Source organism: Zingiber officinale, chromosome 1A, assembly GCF_018446385.1.
Source record: "Zingiber officinale cultivar Zhangliang chromosome 1A, Zo_v1.1, whole genome shotgun sequence".
Lineage (NCBI taxonomy): Eukaryota > Viridiplantae > Streptophyta > Magnoliopsida > Zingiberales > Zingiberaceae > Zingiber > Zingiber officinale.
The window spans coordinates 105,468,281-105,495,700 of record NC_055987.1 but is presented as its reverse complement, the minus strand read 5'-3'; the positions used below and the strand labels follow the sequence as shown (position 1 = coordinate 105,495,700).

The window sequence follows — 27,420 nt, the reverse complement described above, 5'->3', positions numbered from 1 at the left end:
GAAAAGTTCTTCAAACTTAGTTTTTGAAATCTTATTTTTCAAATATTATTTATTAAATTCTTCAATTCTATTATTAAATCTTATTTTTATTAAACTCAAGTTATAAAAATCTGATTTAATAAACTCAGATTTTTTTAAACTTAGTTTCAATCCGTTTTGAAAAGTAAATATCTTTTAAAACTGATCAGTTTTAAAATTTTTTCATATTTGAAAAATGGTGTTTGGAAAATCTAACTTAGCCTTAAAATTTTGATTATCAAAACTTATGTTTGAAAAACACTTCAAAATTGAAACATATTTTGAAAATTTGCCCATACTTATATTAGAAAATTAGCTTTTCAAATTTCTGATTTGAAAATCCTCTATAATTTGCAAAGTCACTTTTGAAAATTAACCTTTGCAAAAATAAATCTTTAAATGCTTTATATTTAGTCAATCTTTCAAAACTTTGCTATTTTCAAAAAGACTGTTTTACATGCTTTAGCTACCTTAAAAATTGAGTCTTAAAAATCAATTTAATGTTTCAAACAAATCTTCGAAAGCTCAAACTCCCCCAAGTTAAATTGACATCATCTCCTACATTTTTTTTTGTGTATTTCGCACTTTTGAATGTTTAAAATATATCCTTGTTTGATGAATGCCAAAGGGGGAGGGATAGGGGTTAAGTTAGAAAAACAACCCCGTGCTAGAACAAAATGCTTAATTTTTTTCACACATTTTTACTAACTTAACCGGGTTGGCATTCCATCAAAAAGGAGGAGATTGTTGGTGTGGTTAGCACTAACGGTCTAACTTAGGTTTTGATGAATGACAAATCGGGTTAAGTTAGGTTTATTGTGATCTAACACTCTGACCGAGTGTGCAGACAAAGTCCAGACAGGTCGACGGGTTAACCGAATGTCTGGCACAAAGTCCAAGCGGGTCGATGGGCTGATCGGACGCTTGGCGAGAAGTCCAAGCGGGTCGACGGGCTGACCGGACGCTTGGCAAGAAGTTCAGCTAGGTCGACGGGCTGACCGGATAACTAGCAAGAAGTCCAGACGGGTCGAAGTGCTGACCGGACGTCTGGAAGGTGAGTAAAGGTAAGTCACTGGAAGGGAGTGACTGTGAGGACGCGTTCGCGGGAAGGGAACATTAGGCATCGATCCGGCTTAGATCCATTTTGAATATCTAAGTCGAGATCGTGACTAGATTCCGGTCTCGGAAAGACGGAATCTAAGTCATACTTCTTATGTCAAACTTATAAACTGTGCTAACGATCTGTTTTGCAGGATGTACATTATTCATTTGCCTCGGACTAACCTTGTCTTGCAGGAAAGCTGGTCTCTGGAAAAAGGTGGTCCGGGCGCCCGGAAAGGATCCGGGCGCCCGGGAGGCGATTTTTTATCCAGATCATGCGTTGCCACGTGGAGCTCGCTGGTTGGACCTGCCACATCTCACTAGGGCGCCCGAAAGGGATCTAGGGCGCCCCGAGCCTCATATAAAAGGAGGGTCAGGGGGGAGCTTCAAACACAACTGAAAGAAGAGATCTTCTACTGCTTGCTCTGCTGCTCTATGCTCCTGCGACGCTAACAAAGCTCCGACATTGCGCTCCTTCTTCTTTGGTTAATTCTCTTGCCAGTTTCGCTTTAATTTTCATTAGCATTTCAGCACTTAGTTTGTAATAATTTTTAGAACTGCTAGTGATTGCCCAACGAAAACACCCTTGTGTGCGGGCCTTGGAGTAGGAGTCGACACAGGCTCCGAACCAAGTAAAACTAGTTTTTGTTAGCATTGTTTTTCTACTTCCGCTGCGCTTAACTCTCTTATCGACGAACATTTTTCGATATTCCCCCCCCCCCCCCCCTCTATCGAAATGTCATGATCCAACAGTTGTCATGCGTAGCAACTTTGTAACAGAGTCGTAGCAAGAGCCTGAAGTAGTTGAAACCTTAAATGGATGTGTAGTAGCTCGTATTGTTGGTTGCTACTCGGAAAGCCTAGAGGTTCCACTGTACAAAAATTTTGTACAAAGGTCTGAACCTTTTCCTAGCTACCATGTGTTCTTTTAAATTAAATTTTGGATCGCCTGCGGAACTTAACACGTTTGATCCAAAACTTAATCTATTTGTTCTTTTAGGTTTTGACTTGGATCTCCTGCGAAACTTAACACGTTCGACCCAAGTCACCTTAAGTTATTAATTCCATTAAATATTAATTTCCATAATCGGTTCCCAGTACTGACGTGGCGAGGCACATGGCCTTCTTGGATATGGGAGCAACCACCACCGACTAGACAAAACCTTTTATAGAAAGCTAATATTTAATTTCCTAAAATAACTTTAGGTTAACCGAAAAGAACAATCAAATCACAAGGAAAAGAAAAACAAAAGAACACTATATTGAAAACGAATTCGAAACTCTAGAATCGTATGCCTCTTGTATTTAGTATTATTTCCATAAATAACTAGCATGATGCGGAAAGGAAAAATTACTAGTTATACCTTCTAAAAGACCTCTTGATTTTCTACCGTATTCCTCTTCTAACCTCGGACGTTGTGTGGGCAACGATCTTCCGAGATGAGAACCACCAAGCACCTTCTTCTTCCTTACAAGTTTCGGCCACCACAATTCTCCAAGAGAAGTAGAGGTCCGGCCACCACCACCAAGCACCAAGGGATGCAAGAAATAAAACCACCTTTCTCTCCTTCTTCTCCTAGCTAGAACCGGCCACCATCAAGAGCTCCAAGAGAGGTTGCCGCCGGCCATAAGAAGAAGAGAAGAGGAAGAAGCTAGGGCCGGCCACCAAGGAGGAAAAGAGAGGAGAAGAATAATAGAGTTGATCACCCATGAAGGCACCTCTACCCCCTCTTTTATAATCCTTGGTCTTGGAAAATAAGGAAATTTAATTAAAAACTTCCTTAATTCTTTTACCATGAAAAAGAAAAATTTATTTAATTAAAAACAATTTTCCTATTCTCAATTTACATGGCCGGCCACCATCAAGCTATAAACAAGGAGAGTTTTAATTAATTAAAACTTCCTAATTTGTCTCCAGAAATTTATAAAAAATTTCTCCAATAATTTTCCCTTCATGGTGGTTAATAAAAAGGAAATTTTATAAATTAAAATTCTTCTTTTAAACATGTGGATAATTTCCAAAAGGAAAGTTATCTCTAAAAATTAAAATCTCTTTTCAATCTACAAATAAGGAAAGATATCAAATCTTTTCTTAATCTTTTGTAGAAACTAATAAAAGAGAATATTTAATTTTTAAACTTCTCTTTTAAATTATTATCATGGTTAAAAAGGAAAGTTTTTCTTAAAAATAAAATCTCCTTTCAATCTACAAATAAGGAAAGATTTCAAATCTTTTCTTAATCTTTTGTAGAAAGCTTTTAAAAGGAAAGATTTAATTTTTAAACTCTCTTTTAAAACTATGATATCCACATAAGAAATAATTTAAAAAAAAAAAATCCTTTTTAATATGATGTGGCCGGCCACCTAAGCTTGGGCTCCAAGCTATTGGTCAGCCACCTTAAGGCCAACCTTTACGCTTGGCCGACCCTAAGCTTGAGCTTCAAGCTTAGCTTGGCCGGCCCCTATTGGTTGGGTAAGAAGGTGGGTATGTGGTGGGTATAAATCTCTATATACAAGAGGCTACGATAGGGACCGAGAGGAGGAATTGGTTTTGGTCTCCCGATAAAATTAAGCATCCCGTGCTCGCCCCGAACACACAACTTAATTTTATCAATAATAATTCATTCCACTAGAGAACTATTATTGAACTGCCGCACCAATCCCAAATTACATTTTGGCTCCTTCTTATCATGAGTGTGTTAGTCTCCCTGTGTTTAAGATATCGAATGTCCACTAATTAAGTGAGTTACTGACAACTCATTTAATTAATATCTTAGTCCAAGAGTAGTACCACTCAACCTTATCATCATGTCAGACTAGGTCCACCTGCAGGGTTTAACATAACAATCCTTATGAGCTCCTCTTGAGGACATTATCAACCTAGTATCTCTAGGACACAGTTTCCTTCTATAATCAACAACACACACTATAAGTGATACCATTTCCCAACTTATCGGGCTTATTGATTCATCGAACTAAATCTCACCCTTTGATAAATTAAAGAAATAAATATCAAATATATGTGCTTGTTATTATATTAGGATTAAGAGCACACACTTCCATAATAACCGAGGTCTTTGTTTCTTTATAAAATCAGTATAAAAGAAACGACCTCAAATGGTCCTACTCAATACACTCTAAGTGTACTAGTGTAATTATACAGTCAAGATAAACTGATACCTAATTACACTACGACCTTCTAATGGTTTGTTCCTTTCCATTTTGGTCGTGAGCTACTGTTTATAATTTATAAGGTACTGATAACATGATCCTCTGTGTGTGACACCACACACCATGTTATCTACAATATAAATTAATTGAACAACTACATTTATCACAAATGTAGACATTTGACCAATGTGATTCTTATTTCTAGATAAATGTTTATACCAAAAGCTAGGCTTTTAGTATACACTCTAACACGTATATGTGTTGTTCTTTGAAGCTTCCTCGAGACTGCCTTATATAGGGCATCAAGGGCCCCTTCTATAGCCTTGGAAGGCGTCTCTAATGGGATAAAGTTTATCCCAAACAGTCCAGCTCTTATCTGCGAGGATGTCCAAATTTCATACCGTGGAAGGCGCCTTCCATAGTCTTGAAAGGTACCTTCCATGAACAGTACAAAGACACCTTCAGCTGCTTGAAGGCACCTTCGGACATTGTTCATCTGAATGCAAATTTGCTCCATTGTCCTGCAAAACAACATTAGTTCAATAAACTAAATAATGACTTGCAAGACAAGTGTTAGCACAATAATAATGAGCAGTAGTAATTTGTTCCTGTCCTCCCAGGACCAGGAACTAGTCAAACTCTCAAATTAGGGATCCGAAATGGACCTAACCTGCACCGACGTCTACTGTCCCCTTAACCGCGACGCGCCCTCACTTAGTCACTCTCCTCTAGTGACTTACCTTTACTTACAGTTTGCCAATTGTCCGGTCCGCAGACCCAACTGGACTTCCTGCCAGATATTCGGTCAGCCCGTCGACCTATCTGGACTTTGCACTAGCTATCTGGTTAGCCCGTTGACCTATCTGGACTTTCCGCCAGATATCTGGTCGGCCCGTCGACCTATCTGGACTTCTCACCAGATCTCCAATCGGCCCGTCGACCTATCTGGTTAATCTCCTGCACACTTGGTAAGGTGGTTAGATCACACCAATACCTAACTTAACTTACTTGTCATTTATCAAAACCTGAGTTAGACCGTTAGTGCAAACTGCACCAACAGTTGAGGTGGAGGGTTGAGTTTCCAAGATCTCCTCTTCCTTGGATTGCTCTTCTTCCTCTTCACTTGAAGATGTGGACGATTCCACTTCTTCCTCCCTTGAAGATGTGGATGATACCTCCTCATCTTCCTTCTCCTCCTCGGATGTTGAGCATGAGTCACCATCCGATTGGTCCTTTCCTTGGACCAATAAACCCTTCTCCTTGGGTTCCTCCACTCCTTGGAATTGTGTAGTATCATCATGGAGTGCATTCGCCTTACTCCAAAGCATATGAGCACTCTTGTACTCACCTACATTCAATACCACTAGGTGGTAATAAATTCAATAGAATTTTTGTTACCTCCTTATCCGCCTCTGATTGCTCCTTTTTCTCCTCGGTCCAATACCGAGGTCGGAGATGCTTCCCCTTCTTGTCCGTTGGAGTCTTGAATGGTTCTTCCAAAGCCATCTAATGTTTTCACTTCATTTGGAACCAAATCTCCAACCGCTTCCTCCAATACTCAAAATCATCATTCTCGTATGGAGGTAGGATCTGAATATCCCATCAAGGGGCCCTTCAAATTCCATCTTCCTCTAGCGCTTTGCTCCCTCAGTGATTAGTACATAGAAGAGTGATCTACTCTAATACCACTTGTTGGGACCTTGACCTCCGCTAGAGGGGGTGAATATCGTCTCACCCAAAAAGTTCACTTCCTATAATGTTAGTGCACAGTGGAATACAAAACAAACTAACAAGTAGAAAGCTAAATTAAAACAAGAAGAATGAAGATAAGCAAACCATAAAGACATGCTCGTTTACATGGTTTAGAGATAAAGCTTCTACTCTATGGTTGTCCGTAATGTGGATGATCCAGATCCGTTGGTGGATGATCCCATGGAAAACCCCAGCTAGTTTAAACCTCCTTCTCGGTGGTGAAATCTCACCACAATGTTGATCCAAAACCCTTAGATCACAAGAAGAGCTTAGAGCACTTAGAAGACTTCTAATAGATTTTAACCAAGTCTATTTCATCAACCTTGACCAAGTATCCCGAGCTCTCTTAAATAGAGCTCAGGAGGAAACACTTAGCTGTGTTTCCCGCCACCAGTTGACTGTAAAAACACTAGTCGACTAGTCTTAAGTGGAATTCAATCGTTACAGGCCGACGGTTCAATACCAGTCGACTGATGAAAATACTAGTCGACTGCTCTACATGGGTTGAGCGAACAGAAGCATTCAGTTCGCTATCAGTCAACTGCTACAATAATTGCTATAGTAATTGCTATAATAAAACCCTAAATCTAAGATTTTACCCTAAGTACAATCTCTCATGCACTCATCTTTACCCGTACAATCTCAACCTTGCCTTCTAGCCTCCTCCATCAGCCTTGCGTTCCTCAGATGCTTCTCTATCCTTCACGCATTGCCTTCAAGAGCTTCCTTCAACCTTGTCATTGTTGTCAGGTCTTCCTTTGCCAAGAGGTCGCGCCTCCAAGACTTCAACCTTTGTCAAGTCACACTTAGACTTACGTTGCCAAGACTACATGCTTGGACTTATACCGCCAAGACTCACCCTTAGACTTTTCCCTTTGCCAAGTTCACACTTAGACTTTTCTTTACTGTACTTGCATCCTGCACACTCACAAATACATATCAATACAACAATAAACCTAACTTAAACTTTTTCCCAAACTTCAAAACCTAGAGTACTCAGATTGCTCCAACATTAGAGAGGGAATTTGTCGAGATGTCAAGTCATCAAATTGTCAAGTCAGTGAGTGCTTTGAGTGTTGAATCAAGGAAGCTAACGCCGAAGGCTTGGGACGGACGTCGAACAAACTAAGAGCCTGAGTCCAAGTCGCATGAGGAGCATTGTCTGAGGAACAAAGACGTTGAGTTCTGCAGCGAGACAGTCTCCTTAAAACATATTCATCCCCTTCGGCGGTGCTAAGAGGTTATACTTAGACGTCTATTTCCAAGGATAAAACAGTGAGACCATGACATAACCAAGCATAGATTAATGTGACGAACTGAGCATATACCTGAACGCTATCACGAATATCTATCGAACGAAAAATTGTTCTGCATAAAGTTGAGATAAAACTAAGGGATTGAAAGAAAAGAGCACTCTTGTTTTTCCTACTTTTCTTTGCTACACGAAGAAGAGCTTCGAAGAAAGCTATTCAAGTTTTCTGCTTTGCTCACTGCTTGCTTCTCCTTATAAAGACGAAGTTGAGCAAGCTTGTGAGACACGCACGCTTATGCATCCATAACATTTGTTGTTCATGCTGCATGTAATCCTTGAATGCAACCCAAGTGTCATTCATGCATATCAAGATAATGCATGCCATGCATATGGTAAGCCATGTGGCGTACACAAGTCGAGCAGGTATAAGAGACTAATGACAATTTTGACTGTTTCACATAGACACAATATGTCTTGACAATGGTCTATTATGGGTAATAGCATTCACATAAGAACCCTTGGATTCGTACAATCTTGACTCTAAATTCACATTCTCTCCATACAATTGATCAGTCGTAATGTCACTCAATCGATGTGGGATTAATAACCCACAAGTCGCGTTTCCATTCACATTTTTCCAACAGGAACTACAATCAACTGACGAAGAAGTGCTTAATCAGATGATGCTCACATAATCAACTAGGGTTTCCCCAAGTCTTGTATCAATCTAGATCGGATCTGTGGTAAAGAAGAGGAAACTCCTCTATTGCACCGCGAGGAAGGTGGAACAGGAGATGAGATGATGATTTGAACATGTGGATGCAGAATTCAAAAGGTGATGGAAAAACGCTATCTCCCATGTAACTCCGACGATCAACTCAGCTCAAATCGGCGGTATTGTTTGGCATCAGAAGAAGTGGCAATGTGGTTGTCGTCGGGTGTGAGGAAGATGAGAAGTGGATGGTCGAAGGAGTGAGAGATCACTGGACTGAGGAAGGAAAAGCCCTTGATCCCTGTCAGTGATGGTGGTGATGAGATGGAGTGGAGGTGGCTGGTGATCGGTGGAGGAAGCGGATTCCTGTTCTCGTTCGATGACCACTGTTCAAAATTGACGCGAACAAATTTAAAGTGTAGCTTCTCATATTTGATCTCACAGATCTAAATGGATTATCCAAAAATCTCTAAGTCTTGATCAATAGCTAGATCAATTCAGATGTAGATCCAAAGGCTCCAAATCTTAATCTATGGTGTTGATCTACTCTCCCTTAAGTTGGATGGATCAGATCTTTGATTGCTGACTCAGATCACTCAAATCTTGAATGAATGGTCTAGATTAGACTAGATTGGATCTCTTCCTTTAGCCCTAGATTTGACTCTAAACTTGATCTGACTCGAATCCCTTTGTTGCCTACAAAGAAGATCACATTCAAATATTTAGTAATAATTTCATAAATATAAAATAAATCATATCAAAGCTCAAAATGAATCCAAACTCATAAAATGTAATATAAATGCGAATTTAATACACGAGAAGATAAAAAAAAAAACATGAATGTAAAAGCCTAAATATTGTGATAAAATGATGGTTATCAGTGACATCACTCATTTGTGCTATAAAAAGCCCCCCCCCCCCCCCCCCCCAAAGTATGTTTGATACTCATTACTATATACATTCATATTTCATTAGTCTAATTATTGTTCATCTTCCCCACATTTTTACGTTTCCGGAGATCTGACTTGAGAGTTGGAGTGAAAGGTCGGAGCAACCTGGTCTCTATTCTATCCCTCTTCCTCACTCTCTTACTCTTCGCAGACTCTTCCGATGTCAAGGACAGTTCACTCTTTTCTTCGAAAGCTCTACGACCTGTTCCATATCGAAGACAGCATACCCCTCTCTTCCTCCTAATCATGGTAAGTTGGTCAACACCAACAACACTTCAACGATAATCCATCTCTGACCAATTTCAAACGAAATCATATATGATTGCCATCAAATATCATAGGTTAACATAGATTGTTGTTGTATCATGCCCAACTTTAGAGTGTCTTAGATCTTTGTCTTTTAATGGGAACGCTTAGAATTTTGTTGGGAACAATCATGGAAAAAAGATAGTTGATCGAATGTAAAAATAACAAAAAAGAATAAATTATTATCACTTGTTATCAAAAGTGTACCTATTATTATCACTTTCATCAAAAGTGTGTCCAATTTTCAAAACAACATCCTATTATAATTATCTTCCTTTAACCGCTTTAACTTTATCAATTTTTTTTAACAATTCGATTAAAATCACTCACACTTCTCATAGTTGATACAACAATATTGAATCGTTTTTTATTAAATTGACGTTTTTTTAGTATAATAGTGTTTCATTTGTTATAATTTTGATTAAGTTAAAATAATTTTATTATGATCATAATTATTATTAATTATTCTAAATTATAACGGTATGTCTATACTTATTACAAGTTCTCCTATAATAATGAAATTCATTTTGATTAAATGGGAATGATTTTAATTAAAATTAAATAATTTTAATAAAACTAGTAAAAGGTGTTTTATTATAATAATATTTTGTGATAATTTTAATTAAATTGGAAGAAAGAAAAAGTTAAAGCATGGGATTGCCAATGGTCATGGGGTGCTAATTAAAAGGACAACAAGATAACTTTTAATTTTTACACGAGTAAATTTAATTTGAATTAAAAATGATCCTATAAACACGATTGTAAATGTTGATAAAAAAAAGGCTTTTGCAGCAAAAAAATTAGAATCCTACTTTCACAAACCCTAAGACTGATAAACTCTAAATTCACACACAATACCAGAGTTTTTTTTTTATAAATCCAGTTAGCCTCACAATTAATTAGGCATTTAAAATTCGTAATTAGACATGAATCACAAACATATTATAAGACATTTTCTTCTAAAAATCTAAAAAATATAACCGCTCTGACACTTGCAGATTTACCCCGATAGAAAATTTTACAAATCGATCATCTCCAAGACCTAATCAATTAATAAGTGAATTATAAAATAATAAATAAATAAAAATAAAAATAAAAATAAAGCACTGTTCGTTTAGATGCCAATCATATGGTATCATTCTCGCAGATCATAAAGGTTTTGAAACCATTTGAATGCTAAGCGCACAGACACAGGATTGATAAAAAGTGACACGATCGATGATTACTTGGAATTAACAAAATATCTTTAAATTAAATCGTACATAATCTCAAAAGGACAGATTGACCAAAACAAACAGATTAAATCAAATGACCAAGACCAAACATGTGCCAACATTTTGGTAAACACAAAATGTTCAAGTAGCACCTAGACACGGCCAGCGACTTGATCAAGATCACGCTGTCCCTGTGAAGTGATTTTCCGTCCGCTGGGGTAAAGAAAAGAAGGAACACATTAGTAAGATAGAACTCAAGGCAGATGGCATTCAATAACACAAAGTATCTGTTGCCAAAAGAAATTGTGTATTGATCTTCATGATGTTGGAACTGGTTACTCAGCCCAATTCTGTAAAGATGCAAGGCATATCAAACTCTCTTGATTATGTTCACAATTCAAGTCAAATTTCCATTAATTTGTTTAATCTCGTGTACTGATGTGCACCAGTTCAAAATGAACAGTTTAACTTCTAGTAGACAATTGAAGTACCTAAAGTGTGTATAAGAAGATAAGAGGCATGGAATGCTTACCCTTTAGGATCAATCTCAATGATATTCATTTTCTGCAACTGCTGCAGAATGTGGCGAGCAATTGCACCGCTACTCTTGCAGAAATGTGGCGGGCGACTTCCATTCCTCTTCCGGCCTCCGTAAATTTTCTGGAAGCCGCCTACTCCAATGCCCTGCCTCAAATAAATTTTCCTAGCCATAGAAGCTGCATGAAAAGAAATACAACGAGACTGGAATGTATGAGAACAAAAATTTCTCCCCTTTAAAAGGCAATTATTATAGATGTAATTATGCATGGTGTGATACTTGTTACCTGCTCTGATATAATACCAATCTGAATCATAAGGAGCGAGTTCCTTGAACCTTCCAGTTTTTACAATATCCGTCCACTCAGGAAGCTCCATCTATGGAGAAATGTAACAATACAATTGATTAGTAGCTAAAAGAGAGAGGAGTCACCTAACACAAATGTTGCATTTACTTGGAAGGAAATAGATAAAGTCCTTTCTACCACTCCAATTACACAAAACAAAGAAAACATCAGAATACCTGGGTATAGAATTTTTTGAAAATTTTACATACGACCTGGACCTCATATCAATACCTATCTATTTGCATTAAAAAAAACAGAAAGAGAACACTTCCACGTATCAGAATAATGGAATGTATAGTTTAATGGTGATTTTGAAGTTGGCAACAACTTACTTTAAACAAAATCAGCATTATTTGGCAATTGTGTTATAGTGTAGAGTTGATCAAATTTAAAAAATTCGTGCAAAAGCATATGAAACACTTCCCTTCAGCTCAGAAGTAATAATCATCATCATCAACAGGCTATGTTTGTCCGAACTATTTAACATCAATTACATTCTTACTCCCGCATTAAACTCTGTACAAGGCTATATCGCTAGTTACACTCAAAGCCACATTTTTTTTATTATATTTATCTCTCTATACACCTAACACCTAATTATAATACCATATTTTGTTTTATCATTTAGTTACCTCACATTTAATACTTATAGGAAATAAAAAATTGTGAGACTTCACTCAAAAATGTTTAACCATATAGTATTATTTCAAATGCACTGTTAAATCTCTCTTCATTGACAATAACTATAAACTGAATTTCTTTTTAACATTCAAATCGCCAAAAAAAAAGTTTTTGAATCCTAAAACATCCCTCAATTTGTGAAAGCAAATAGCCAACTCAATCTTCACTTCTTGAGTCACTTCCCGTTTCATGCAGATCATAGGGAGTTTTATTCTCGCATTAAACTAACTAAAAAAACAAAGAATGCAAAAAAGAACACCAAAACTGCCCATAACGACGATGGTCTTCCTTCATAAAACAACTAGAAAAAGGATTCCTTCGAAACGAAAATGTCAAAAAAAAATAATAATAATTACACGATCATATCCCAAAAGCAACGAAGAATTAGATCAAAACCAAACGAGTACAGAGAAATGGAATCCCAAAACGCACATTTACTAGCAAATTAACACGACAAAATAAAATTGGACAGCACCTTGCCAGATCTTTTGAGGTGGGCCGAGTATGCCTTGACGAACTCATGAGGCGAGACGTCCTTCAAGGTCTTAGACACCTCCTTCTCCATGCTGCTGTTGCAGTTTCCCAATCTCCCTCTCTCCTGCCGCTGCTTGGTCGCTGAAGAGGAGAACAGCGGCGAGAAACGAACTAGGGTTTTCACAGAGCCGAATCTAGAGTTCCGCTTATATCGTAAGCAACGACTACGGTCCAATTACTTAATATCCAATTCACTTGAAGCGGATTCAGATCCGTCAAATTCGGATCCGGGTCGAATGGTGAAACGGTTAAATCGAAGTGCGGGTTCTCTTGAAACGTTTACGCACCCACAATTTTGGATGCTAATTTAAGCAGAGTTTAGAAGTTAATTTGATAAAAACTAAATAGTTTCGATTTGATTTGTTTTGTATGTATTCGATAGCAGATATAGATTTACTAGATTCCATAAATAATAAAAAAAGAACTTAAGTTCTTATGTAATATAAAACTGAAAAACCAGCGCCTGGGCAAGGAGTCACGTATATTAAACGATTAAATGTAAAAATTTTAAACAATATTTTCGTAATACAACCAGTTATCAATGGCCACTTGTTCTATCACATGAGACTTGCTCCAATAATGAAGATAAGAATTGGGTGTCCGTCCCCTTGTTCTCTGAAAGAGAAGATAACAGACGAAAAGAAGAAATCTCTCCATGAAAACAACAGGAATTCCTTGCAGCAGAATAATGTTTTCACTCTCCTCTCCTGCGACTCCTCTCCTCATCAAGTCCATGGCCTCCCCTAAACCTGCCAACAGAGTTTCAGCAACCAAAAAGGTGAGTCCTTCCTTCCCTCGAACCAAAAATCCATCTTTCTGCTCTAAACTAACGAGCTCCAAAACCAGGGATCCACTGTGTTCCCAGTAGGAGAGCCTGGTCCAAGACAGTTCAACACTGCCAACGGCTCGTCCCCAGTGAAGCTGCTCACCAATGTGGAGAAGCTGAGACTGCTGACCAAGGCAGAGAAGGCAGGGCTCCTGTCTGCGGCAGAGAACCTCGGCCTCTCCCTCTCTGCAGTGGAGAGGCTCGGACTCCTCTCCAAGGCAGAGGACCTGGGGGTCCTCTCTGCAGCGACAGACCCGGCCACGCCCGGAGCTCTCCTCAGCTTGAGCCTAGTATTGCTTGCTCTGGGCCCTCTCTGCGTCTATCTCCTGCCTGAGGACTACCCCTGGGAAGTGGTGTTGCAGGTCGCGGTCGCTTTGTTCTGTGTGCTCGGTGGATCTGCAGCCTTCGCAGCGTCCAATTTCGTGTCGAATTTGCAGAAATCCAACTAAGACGGGCTTGTTGTGGAATTCTCGAGCTTGTAAAATTAACCAAGAATCAGTTTTACATAAAAGAAGACTTCTCGAGTTGCCAATATCATGATAAAGCTTTTCTGATCTAATGTTCTACAGCTATATCTCATATATATTGAGAATATATTTTTATCTTTATTTGGGCGAATTCTTTGCATTGATTGGAGCAAATGTGTACTGTTGCCTTAATAGCCACCTCATACTCTCAATGTGATCTCACATTCTCTATTAAAAAAAAGAGGAAAGGAAAGAAAGGGGAAATAAGGGGAAGAAAAATTTGAACCTTGTTTGGGAAGGAGTGAGGAAAGGGAAGGAAAGGTAAGGAAAGGTAAACTTTAATCTTTATTACCCATGGAAAGAGAGATTTTTTTATACATCGAATTTGGGTGTAAGGAAGAGGAAGGGAAAATAAAATATTTTTTATTCCAATTCTATCCATCTTCTTAATAGTTTAAGAAATATTTCAATTTCTAATTTAACTATGTCGCCGGAGTTCAATTTCCTCGTCTTCTTCACATCTCACTTGCTACCAGATTATTAGAGTAGGGGATCTGACACGTCTTCTAACTAAATTGAAGGGAGAAACTATTTTTATCGTCAAAATTTAAAAGGATATCTACTATTTTTTTAATTTTTCCATCAAAATTTAATAAGTTTTTAAAGAATAGGAATTCTCGTTATCAGTGTTATCTTTTAAATTTTTTTATTTAAGATTTCTAAAATCATTATTTTTATTATTTCTCATTTAATTACTTGATTATCAGTAATTCATTGTTTTGTTATAAATAGTATAAAAAATTAATTTTTTATTAAAAAATAACTAATTTAAATGATAATATAAAAAATTAATTTTATTATTAAAAATATCTAATTTATATTTATAAAATAATATTAATATTATGAAAATTTTCTAAGTTAAAAAATAAGGGTATTTTTGTAACTTTATTTATTTAACCTTCATTCCCCTTCCTTTTCTCCCAAACAAAGCAACACATGTTACGTTAATGAACCTTCCATCCCTCCCAAACAAGGAGAAGTTAAATATTTTACTTCCCCTCACTTCCCCTTCCTTCCCCTCCCTTCCCCTTCCGTTAATGAACCTTCCCTTACTCCATCCAAACATAGAGTTAAGAGAGTTTATCTAATACCAAGTTTGGTCCACCCGACTCCATCCAAATCATAGGTGATATTTTGTATCTATTAAAAATTAACACTAAGATCCATTGAAGTAATCATTTAGGCAGATACTAACGATACTAACAACCCATGGGGAGAGTATTGGTAGTTTTGAGAGCATGAAAACTAAAACAATATAAAGATAAAACAAAGCGATGCGGTAATTATAAACTTACAGTGATCTCCCGAAGTGCTGTTGAAGACGCTGGCGGTCGACGAAGAGGTTGCCGCTATCGGAAGCACGATCACGGAGCAACCGGAAAGTGCTTCAACGTTCACGAACCAAATCCCAGCCGAATGCACTCCCTTTGCTCTCCCTCGATCTCTCAATGCTCCCTGATCACCTCGCCAAAAGCTCTTCTTACGATCTGCACTTGGATGCTTCTTATAAGAAGACTAAGGAAGACGAAGGGGAAAGGACGCCCCTTCGTCTCCCTAACGTTTGCAGCAAACATGCGTTTGCAGCAGCGAAAGGGACGAACCCTTTCGTCTGTCAAGTGTAACGCCCAACATCTCCCACTCGTCCAAGTCAATCCATATGGTCACATAGACCATGTCAGTCACATAGACTACAAAGTGATCAAGTCACGAAGACCGGAGTAAAATTAGTCACAAAGACCAAATAAGTCACGAAGACTTTATGAGGACCAAGTCACGAAGACCAGAGCAAAATTTAGTCACAAAGACCAAATAAGTCACACAGACTTTATGAGAATCAAGTCACGAAGACCAGATCAGAACATCCATTCCATACATTAGGGAAAATGGTTCGTGCGACAACAAGCACAGTGAGCATTCAATTGCTAAGAAGATTGTCACACCTTACTTAGCTGCTCCATAGAACAAATCAGAGACATAAATGTCCATAGAACGAATCATAGACATAAATGGCTTGCCTTTACCCCAGATTAAATTATTTACATCATCATGAACATCTCTAATCCCTCATATTGACCATATGTCAAGAGCATGTTCAAGATCTCCAATCAAACAAATTATTCACAATTACATTTTATGTACTGAACTAAAAATGTAACCGGTACCAGTGAATAAATGTCGCAGATGTAAATCAATCTTAATCTTCCTTTTTAGCTAGAATCCATTCATTCTAATCAGTTGCTTTCCTAGTTATGCTCCATAGACCGAATCATCCATAGCCAATAGGAAACATGCTAAAGTAGCAGACACTGATCAAAACTTCAAGTAGACAACTAAATAGTCACTTAGGGTAAAATTGAGATTAACTTATAATCTCAAGGGTCTCACATAGTAGAGAAGCAGGGATCCATTCTCCTACTACCCTTCTTGTCGCCATAGCACATGTGGTATGAATCACATGCTACGATGTTATTCTCTTTACCAAAAAGAGCGCATGTTTTTCCCAAAATTTAACATCGTACAGATTTCGATCTACACATTCCCAATGTCTAATCCTGAATTCAACATATGAATTCTAATCTGGCCTCAAGCAGATTCAGTAAATGGTGGGTGCATTTACTCCAATCATTACACAAATGATCTCATCTTGACATAAATATCAAGGCGACCTTAACTTATGGGTATATCTCTATTCATAGCTACATAAGCTGTCCCATAAGCAATGGTCTTATCCCTATTTGTACTTAACAAATAGAGATGATTGTACATTTGAATGGACCAATCCCAATCTGCCAACATGCTTATCGAGACTTTTATTCGAATGTAACCAAGGCATATACACTGAATAAATCATGACATTTTTCATTTATCAAAATGTCTTAACAATTGTTACATTCTCCGAAGTCCCAAAGACTTCATATGCCCATGAAATGACTCTTTAGTCAATGGCTTAGTAAAAGGATCAGCAAGTATATTTCGTATAGGGATGTACTCAAGAATAATCTTTTTCTTGTCAACAATATCCCTTACAAAATTATACTTAATTTCTATATGCTTGCCTTTGCTGTGATATTTGGGATCCTTGGAAAAAGCTATCGCAGCTTGACTGTCACAGTACACAGTAACATGACTCCCACTATCCTCAGCAATCCTCAGATGCTTCAGGAACCTTCTTAGCCAGACAACTTCTTGTACAGCCGCTGCATAAGCCACATACTCAGCTTCCATTGTCGACAAGGCTACACAAGTCTGCTTCTTGCTGTTCCATGAGATGGCGCCATCATTCAACAAGAAGACATAGCCAAATGTGGATTTTCTGTCATCAAGGTCCCCTGCCCAATCTGCATCTGAGTAGCCACTTAGGCTCATATCTGATCCTTGGAAACAGAGGCAATAATCAGCTGTTCCTTTAAGATATCTGAATATCCTCTGCACCGCTTTCCAGTGTCTCGATCTTGAGTTTGACTGGAAACGACTAACTAAGCCAATAGCATAGCTTATATCGGGACGAGTACACAACATAGTGTACATTAAACTACCAATAGCACTGGCATATGGTTTCTTCTTCATTTTGGCTATTTCCTCAGGAGTCTTGGGATACATACTTTTGCTCAAGACAGTACCTTACGCAATAGGCATCTGTTCAATGTTGCAATCTGACATATTGAAGTGTTGTAGCATCTTAGTGATATAAGCTTCTTGAGACAAACCCAAAAGCCTCTTTGATCGGTTTCTAACGATCTTCACTCCTAAGATGTACTCTGCTTCTCCCATATCTAGTATGTCAAATTGTGATGAAAGCCAACTTTTGAATTCTATCACACTCTTTATGTCACTTCCAGCTATTAGCATATCATCAACATATAATGATAAAATGACAAGCTTTCCTTTTTCCTTTCTTAGGTAAATACAATGATCCTCATTGATCATTTCGAAATCATAAGATAATATTACTTCATTAAATCTTATGTTCCATTGTCTTGACGCTTGCTTTAGCCCATATATAGACTTCCGAAGTCTACATACTCTTTTCTCTTGGCCTTCAGCAACATAACCTTCTGGTTGTACCATATAGATTTCTTCATCAAGATTACCATTAAGGAAAGCCGTTTTTACATCCATCTGATGTAATTCCATATCATAGTGTGCTACTATAGCTAGGATGACACGTATTGACACAAACTTTACAACTGGGGAGAATGTCTCTTCAAAGTCAATACCCTCCATTTGGGTATATCCTTTTGCAACTAATCAAGCTTTGTATCGATTAATCGATCCATCTGCTTTCCTCTTTACTTTGAGAATCCACTTATTCCCAATAGCCCTTCGGCCCGGAGGAAGATCGACTAAATCCCAAACTTGATTCTTCCTCATTGACTCCATTTCTTCATCCATTGCAATTTTCCATTCTTTTCTAACTGAGCTTCTCAAAGATTCCTCAACTGTTCGAGGTTCCTCATCATCAACTGGGAGAACCATCAATGCCTCATTCTCAATATCAAACCTTCTCCGAGGAATAATCTGACGACTACTTCTTCGAAGGTTAGACTGTTGAGAAACTGACTCATTCAGTGGCAAATTACTCCCACTCGGTTGACTAGATTCAGGCATCTCTTGATTTGTTGATAAAGGAACATTATCCTTCTCCTCTATCTCATATAGAGGAATTGTCTTATCAACTTCACCTCGTTTTGGGAACTCAGTTTCTAGAAAAGTAGCATCTCTTGACTCTATCTCAGAGATGGTTCCATCTTGTCGCTCACCAATAAAAACATAACCCTTAGAAGTCTCAGAGTACCTTATAAAGATACACTTCTTACCTCTAGGGTCTTAATTTTCCATATTCGTGAGTCTTATCATGAACATAGGCAGCTGACCCCCAAGGTCTCAGATTACTTAAATCCGATTTTCTGCCTGTCCAACGTTCATGTGGGGTAGATGGAACTGACTTTGAAGACACTTTGTTAAGTATATAGGTCGCAACTAATAATGCATCCCCCCAAAAGGAGATTGGTAAATTAGCCTGTGCCATCATAGACCTAACCATTTCAAGAAGAGTCCTATTTCTTCTTTCAGCAACCCCATTTTACTGTGGAGTTCCAGGGATAGTAAGCTGTCTAATAATCCCTTTCTCATTACACATTGTCTTGAACTGATCAGACAAATATTCTCCTCCACGGTCAGTGCGCAACGTTTTAACCTTACGTTCCAATTGATTCTCAACTTCGTTCAAGTAACGAATAAAGCAATCCAATGCTTCAGATTTGTGAGAAATCAAATACACATGACTAAAACGTGTGAAGTCATCGATAAATGTAATGAAATAAGAACTCCCATTTTTAGCCTTCATATTCATCAGACCACAAATATCCGAATGAATTAATTGCAATGGTGATTCAGCCCTAATAGCCTTACCAAATGGTTTCCTAGTCGTCTTTCTAGCAAGACAATGCTCACGTATAGACAAGTTAATCTTAGCATGAGTGCCTAAAAGGCCCTCCTTAGCTAATCTATTCATTCGTTCTTGTCCTATATGTCCCAATCTAGCATGCCAAATTTCATCATCAACATCAGCATTACTAGTAAGAGCAATGTTTGAAAAATAACTATTATTATTTGGTTCTACATCAAGAACCATAAAATCATTTGTTACATAACCATATCCAATTAACACAGAGTTAATTTGAAGTTCCACACAACGGCTATAAAAATTTACATTGTAACCTAAATCAAGAAGACAAATAACGGAAACCAGATTCCGTCGAATCTCAGGAGCGTACAAGACATCATGTAGAAACAAGGTGCCTCCACCACGTAGGTTGAGCTTGCAAGTGCCCATTCCTTTGACTTCTATTCTTGCATTGTTTCCTACATATATCCATTTGTTGCCAGCTGGTACCCGACAGTACTCCACATATGTAGCTCGATCACGTGCTACATGGTTCGTTGCTCCTGAATCTACAATCCACAAAGGATACGAATCAGCTAATAATACTGTACTTGTAACATATTGCTCGTGGAAAGAAGACAAAAATGGATTTACCTTTTTAGGCTCAGTACAATCCCGAGCAAAATGACCCTTCTTGCCACAGTTGAAGCAAGTCAACCTGCTCTTAGGTTTTTGTCCATATTTCTTTCCTTTCTTCTTGATTTGGTTTTTCGCAGCAACAGAATTAGCATCCTTTCCTTTCCCCTTTCCTTTCTTGAACCACTTGTTCTTAATCTTGGAACCAGAACCTTCAGCTACAAAAGCTTGACCCGAAATCCTTGCGGATTCAATCTTCTCCGCCTCAAGTTCCACATGGCGTGAGACATCAGTGAAAGTCTTGATACTCTCACTATGGGTCAGGTTCTGTTTCATCGTTTCCCAAGAATCAAGAAGGGAATGGATAACTGCCTGAACCTGTTGTTCATCGGTCAACGTATAACCTGTAGTCTTCAGCTCTCGAATCATGTTACCCATCTCCCTGAGATGTTGGGCCATGGGAATATTCGAGCGCTTCTTACAACTATCAAACTTGATAGTCAGCTGACGGAGCTTACTCAGACTGACTCCACTGTACTTCTCTCTAAGGGCTACCCAGACAGCATGAGCCGATGGTAATGGCTCATACTGAAATACCAGGTCATCCACCATTGAACTAATCAATATACCCTTAGCAATGGAGTCCTTCCTTTTCCATGCCTTATAGGCATCAAGGTCACATCTGTGCTGTGCTGTGGAACCATCAACCGGTTCCTCCATGATTTGGTTTACAGCCTCCAAAACTTCTTGTTCCTCAAGAACATTTTGTATCTTGAGGTACCAGATTTTGTGGTTATCCCCATATAATTTCTCACCCTTATTGAGTTCAGCTATGATGTTTTTAGTTGCCATGATCTACATAAATAAACAAATTATTTATTATTTCAGTGTAATTCATATATGTGTAACTATTTATTGACTTAGTGTAAATTAGAGTTAGTTTACAAAATCAAGTGATAACATTGTGTCCACTCATCATTTGTATGTTCTAATCTAATCAACATTGATCAATTTTATTGCACACATCCCAACTAATGATCAAATCATTTTATATGAACGAATCATATTTATATGAACTAATCATATCATGAAATGAACTAATCATTTCCAAGTTAGTTAACATATAACTTAACTTTTATATATCTATTCATACATGACAGGAATTATTACATTATTCAAAAACTAAATGGGCTAACACTGTTCATATATAATGATAGTAAACAGAACACTAGTAACATAGATAAGCTATCACCACTCCTACTAGGATAAATGCTAGTGCAGTGGGCAACATTATCCTTATCAACCTAGACTCATTTGAAATAATCTTGTATGGGCCAGCTTCAGGATTCTCCATTGGATCTATTTCTGGATCTTCCTTGCATATTTCCTGGTCCACTTCAGACTCTTCAGGCTCTTCTTCACCCATATGGTGAAGTAGTTCCTCATACAGTTCTGAATATGTGACGCATCCTTTATGACACCCCCATACATAATCTGCTATTATCCTAGGATCAAAGTCCAGATCCTATAAGTGTCCAAGACTAAAAACTCTTCTTGCTCAAGTTTCCAAAATATCAAGCCGTCTAACATGTCCATCGACTCTATAAGCAGAGTTATAGTCTATCTCCTGAATCTCCTCTCGGAGCTGGTTTCGCCACACTTCGCGACGAGTCAATGTGGTAATCGTCCATGCCATCTGAAAAATTGAATTTAAATAAGTCAGTACAAAATCGACTAACCAGTACAAAACCAGTTTAATTCAATTTATACAGGCATACCATCATTATAAATCAAGAAAAATAAATCTTCTCGATTTTCAGGAGTTTAAGTCGACTGACCCATTAGACCGGTCAATCAAGAGTCTGGATGTTAAACTTAGTCTATTGTCCTCATTAGAACTAATCTAATTGGACTTGTGTTCTGTTCTCGTTTAAGCCCATTTGAGTCAATCACAGACTTATTAATCAAACTCAGGTTTGTTTGACTCGTCCAATTGCCCATTGGATTAAGTCTAACTCATTAGAACAAATCCAATGTTTCTGATCAAATTTTGACACAACGGAACTAATCCGGTCATATTTGATCAGCTCAACTTATGGAATCAAGAATACCCAATTAATTCAATAATAAACCGGACTGGTTAAACCAACAAATAATTTAAACCAACTTTATGTATCATTGAATCAAATTGGTCTGCCTAAATCAATTAATAATTTAAACTAGATCTGGGTTTGATTGATCAAGTTGGTAGGGTTCTATTTTCGGTAAATTGAGCCATAATTTAATTAAATATTTATTTATTAATTAATAATACATTTCTATATGTATTTAATTAATTAATAAATATATTTAATTAAAATTTTAAACTACTGTTGTATGTGAAGAAGAAAGAATAAAAAAAACATGCATGCATTTACACGTTTTATTTTTATTTTTTTTTCTCCACTATGCTTTGTAAAAAAACAGTACATGCCTTTAATCGATTCCAAGTTTCCTGAATCGATTCAGTTCATATTTTTTTTTTCATTCGATCTTTAATCGATTCAGATTTTGAAATGAATCGATTCAAATATCAATAATATTACTGTGCATGATTTTTAATCGATTGACGAATCGATTCAACAAAGCACTGTGCCGTCAATTGAATCGATTCAATTCCTTATTCAATCGATTCAATTCCTTATTCAATCGATTCAAATATTTGAATCGATTGAACAATCGATTCAAACAAAAAATACACGCTGTTCGTGATTTTTGAATCGATTGAAACGAAATTTCAATCGATTCAATTCACTGTTCATCTTCTTCTTCGCAACAAAAGAAGGAAAAACACGAGCTTTTCGACGTCATTTTTCATGCTGTCAAAACTATACATGCTCTGATACCATTGTTGGTAGTTTTGAGAGCATGAAAACTAAAACAATATAACGATAACACAAAGCGATGCGGTAATTATAAACTTACAGTGATCTCCCGAAGTGCTGTTGAAGACGCTGGCGGTCGACGAAGAGATTGTCGCTATCGGAAGCACGATCACGGAGCTACCGGAAAGTGCTTCAACGTTCACGAACCAAATCCCAGCCGAATGCTCTCCCTTTTCTCTCCCTCGATCTCTCGATGCTCCCTGATCACCTCGCCAAAAGCTCTTCTTACGATCTGCACTTGGACGCTTCTTATAAGAAGACTAAGGAAGACAAAGGGAAAAGGACACCCCTTCGTCTCCCTGGCGTTTGCAGCAAACATGCGTTTGCAGCAGCGAAAGGGACGAACCCTTTCGTCTGTCAAGTGTAACACCCAACAGAGAGAATAAGATTTAATTTAGAATTTTGTATTCAATTTTATTAACTTGATAATTTGATTATATTTAATAAATATTAATAATTTTTTGGTGGATAAAAATAAAATATGAGTCCAAAATCAACTTATTTGTTAAAGAAAATACTTCTCACAAACTTATTATAACATCTTTTATTTATGTAATAAGATTTCATTATATGATCTTGCCAAAAACCATAGCCTAGAATTCTAAAGCTAGACGTCTATTGACCTTTGGAGGAATATAGTCGTTTATCATTTCTTGTAATGAAAAATTTTCATTATTAGATTCGATGCTGAAGGTCTACTTACTCTTGGGAGACCATAAACATTTATTATTTCTTGAGATAAAAAATTTTCATTCTTAGATTTTAATGCTAGAGGATTTGCTTTTGGGGGATCATAGTCATTTATCAATTTTTGTGATGAAAAAATTTTATTCTCAAATTGTAAGATATCGTAAAATTAAATAATAAATATTATTGGATGAAAAATCTTATTGGATTTTTTCAAAATTTTTAGAAATTTTTCAGGATTTAAACGGAGTCCATATTACTCGTTTTAAGAGGACGAATTTCATGAAAGGGCTTGCTTGGGACATCATTTAGGTGGGAGTTGATTAAGGAGTTAACTTATGATTTAATTAAGTTAACCTAGGTATTTAATTAAAAACTTTATCCCTAAATTTCTGCTTTCCTCTCTCGATTCCCATTTCTCGCGCGATATCCACCTTCTCCGATTCATCTCCACTGTCGACGCCGAGCTCACGATCGCCGGCCATCTTCTTTCGTGTGAAGTTAGGGCAAAGACTCCATCGGGTGTGTGAGAGCAGTTGGCGTTCTTCCTCTTGAGGTTTTCTCTTCTTCCTCTCGCTCTCTCACGTGCGCAGATAACCCGACACTGACGGGGAGCTCCTCCTACCCGCGATTCCGTCCTCGTCGAGTTGCTTGAAGAAGGGCCGCTAGAGCTCAAAGGGGTGCCGATTATCTCCGGCCGTGCAGACGTCTCGGTGGCTGTTTCTTGCGAGCGATCGACGGTGATCCGACGGAGCTAGGGCACGGCGGGGAGAAGTTGTTTTGTATCTTTCTCGGCCGATCGAGCCCCTTTCGCTTCTCCTCTTCAATCTGCTCGCTGGGGGGTGAATTGGACCATCACTAGCTGAGGTGGATCATTCGACACCAACTATAGGTGATCGATTTAGGTAAGGCTTTGTCGGGAAATTTTGTGGATTCAAGGATTCTTGTGTAATTGGTTTTGTTTGTGATGATCTACCTGTTCTGGATTAGAGGAAGCATTGGATCGGTGTACGATGGACTTTCTCTATTGTCGTTCACTGCCTCTTCACTTCTTGTAGCTGTTGAGGTCTCGGTTGAAGACGTGGGGATTGATTTTGGTGAGTACTATTCCTGTTTGTTAGAGTTTAGCAATTCTTTGATGTATAATTTGGATTCTGGACTAATTCTTGGAGAGGATCGGTGAATAGTTACGGACAGTGTTCTTGCAGGGATATGTGCTTCAGATTTGTTGTCTATACATCAAGGTGAGTTTCCTTTGGTGATTTACCTCTAGGTTTTTCTTATTACTGCTCTGTTCTATCAGTATTGTTAATGGTTATTAGGTTATGTCTAGTTTAGAGCTCATGGAAGCATGTAGAAGGATTTGTTATAGTTTTGGCCAGGAGTTTCTAGTAGCATGCTTCTTCGGATGAGTCAACATTGAGGTCTTTGGATTTGGGTAAGTTTTGGAGTTGATTTGTAATGGTTATTTAGTGAATGATTTATGTAGATGGATACATGATCGTTATTGGTATGTGTTGGATTGATTGGGGTTGGTATTGGGTTGGAATTTGTGGATATGGTGATTGGATGATATAGATTGTTTTGTGATCATTCTTTGGATCATTGGATTGATTGTGGTTGGATTATTAGATGTGGTGGTTAGGTATTGATTATGTGGAAGAATTATGAATGTTGGATTCATGATGTTTAGCGGTTGATTTAATGGATTAAATGATTGGATGATTATTGTATTTGGAAGTATTGTGATATGTTGATTTGGGTGAGTTTTTGGAGACAAATCGTGTATAAACCCATGCTAATAAGGTTGTATGATTGAGGATTAATTGGAGGATTTATCAGAGATTAGATTTGAGTGGAGTTATCTTAATTGGGTAGAGATTTTATTTAGCTAATTTATTTCTTATGAATTTAGCTAAATAATATATATATATATATATATATATTGGTTTATGCAGGACTTGGATTCGGGACGAGCGTCGCGACGTGGGATTTCCGGACACGGTCTACGTATTAAGGCGGGTATTTCTTCCTTGGCTTCTATATATTTCTTTGAGCTTAGTGCATGGTTATTATTCTATGGATTAGGCTGCTTTATCTTATATCGTGTTCGTTTGCTGCTTTCCTGCTTGATACCTATGCTTGATCTTTGAGGTGCTCTAGTTATATCATATATAGTCTCAACTTTTAATTTCTACTCTGCTGTGTATACACGTGTAGAGTATGTAATGTAGGGATGGTCTGGTTGATTGGATTACCATGCTGATTATGTATATGATGTGGATTATACGTAGGTTGGTATGCATTATAGGAGTCATCATGTTGACTGTACATTTACATGTTGTATGTACACACGTATTTGGTTATGTACTTTTGGAGGAGTTGTGTTGATTGTATGTTTATGGTTTATACAGGTGTCTGATGTGTTTATTATTGGAGGATACATGTTGATTGTACTTATGTTCTGTGTATATGTGTCCAGTGGGATTATTAGAGATTTTTGGTTGATTATACGTGTGTAGTTGTGTACATGTGTTTGGTGGGATGTGTGGATGTATCATGACGATTATATTCATGTGTGGAGTGCTTATGTGGTTTGGAGGTTGCATTGATGATGACAGTGTCGGTATCATGATTATATATATATATATATATATATATATATATATATATATATATATATATATATATATATATATATATATATATATATATCATGTTCATCATTCAATGCATCTGACGATTATTGTCTCCCTTGTGGTTGAGAGGATCGTCAGTCTTTTATAGTTGTCCATTCGACCACTGATGGAGAGTGGTAGCTAAGAGTGGAGCTATGTCATTTCCTATCGCGGTTACTTAGCTGCTCAGTATTTTTTTTACTCTGTCAGCCTCGACCACTCTGTAGTCGTGGGTCTTGAGGGTACAGTAGTCAGGGGGGCTTGAGTTATGAGTGGTCAGGGACCCTTAGCTATTTAGTTAGATAACTACATAGTATATTGTCGCCTCAGTCGCTTTATAGTAGTTACGTGCATGAGGTTTGTACGGTTTGTCACGGACCCAAGCCTCGGCCATACTAGGGTCGTGGTGTCTGGACAGGTGTCGGGGGTGACCATGGAGCATGCATAAACATTTTTGCATATGATGCGCGGTGCATTTGTGGATATATATTGCATACATGTCTAGTAGATACTAGTTGCATGTGATTGTGAGTTGTTGCACTTGTTTGAGATATGCTTGTTGCATATGGTTGTCATGCTGCATACATGTCATTTATTTTACATGTATATGCAGTTGTATTTATATTGTACAGGTGTCTGGAGTGGATTTGTTGCAGATCCGGTGAGTTTACTGATCATTGTACCATGTGTCATTTCCAGATTGGGTATGTGTTTACCATTTTGTCAGTTGTAGTGTGTGCAGTTTTGTATGTCAGTTATGATTGTTATACCATGTGAGATAGACTGGTACTGGTAGTTGTGTTTATTGAATATGTTAGTATGATCATGTTCTTTATTCTCTACTGAGACTGTATATTTTGATCCCCATTATTTTATTTATAGACCATGCACTATCCTGTCTATTACCCGCTGAGTTACCTATACTCACCACCGCATATATGTGTTAGTTAGAGCCACAGAGCCAATCATTTGATGATTGTATGGACTCATTGTATCATATTACTTGTATATTAATAAAGGCATTTGTTTGGTTATTATACTTATTTGTATTAGTGCCAAATAGACTAAGTATAATAGCGTCCTTGAGTAGAAGGTTCATACCTATATCAATCGATTAGTTGAATCGATAGTGAGATGATATAGGGAACACTATTCTAAATCATTCCTAGTCGAGTATTAAC

At 37.6% G+C, this 27,420-nt stretch overlaps 2 protein-coding genes across 2 annotated transcripts; one reads left to right on the top strand and one right to left on the bottom strand.

Annotated features, from left to right (window-relative positions):
* Positions 1–10,458: 10,458 nt before the first annotated feature.
* On the bottom strand, positions 10,459–12,724 carry LOC122028123 (40S ribosomal protein S19-like). Its single transcript, XM_042587139.1, has 4 exons — positions 12,517–12,724; positions 11,301–11,391; positions 11,009–11,192; positions 10,459–10,689 (listed from the first exon to the last, which is right to left on the bottom strand). The coding sequence occupies exons 1-4, from the start codon at positions 12,604–12,606 to the stop codon at positions 10,629–10,631; spliced, it is 426 nt and encodes a 141-aa protein (XP_042443073.1). The 5' UTR covers positions 12,607–12,724; the 3' UTR covers positions 10,459–10,628.
* A 412-nt stretch (positions 12,725–13,136) lies between these two features.
* Positions 13,137–13,938, top strand: LOC122008432. The gene is made up of 2 exons (XM_042564162.1): positions 13,137–13,353; positions 13,422–13,938. Exons 1-2 carry the CDS (start codon positions 13,231–13,233, stop codon positions 13,848–13,850), a joined length of 552 nt encoding a protein of 183 aa, XP_042420096.1. The 5' UTR covers positions 13,137–13,230; the 3' UTR covers positions 13,851–13,938.
* Positions 13,939–27,420: the final 13,482 nt, after the last annotated feature.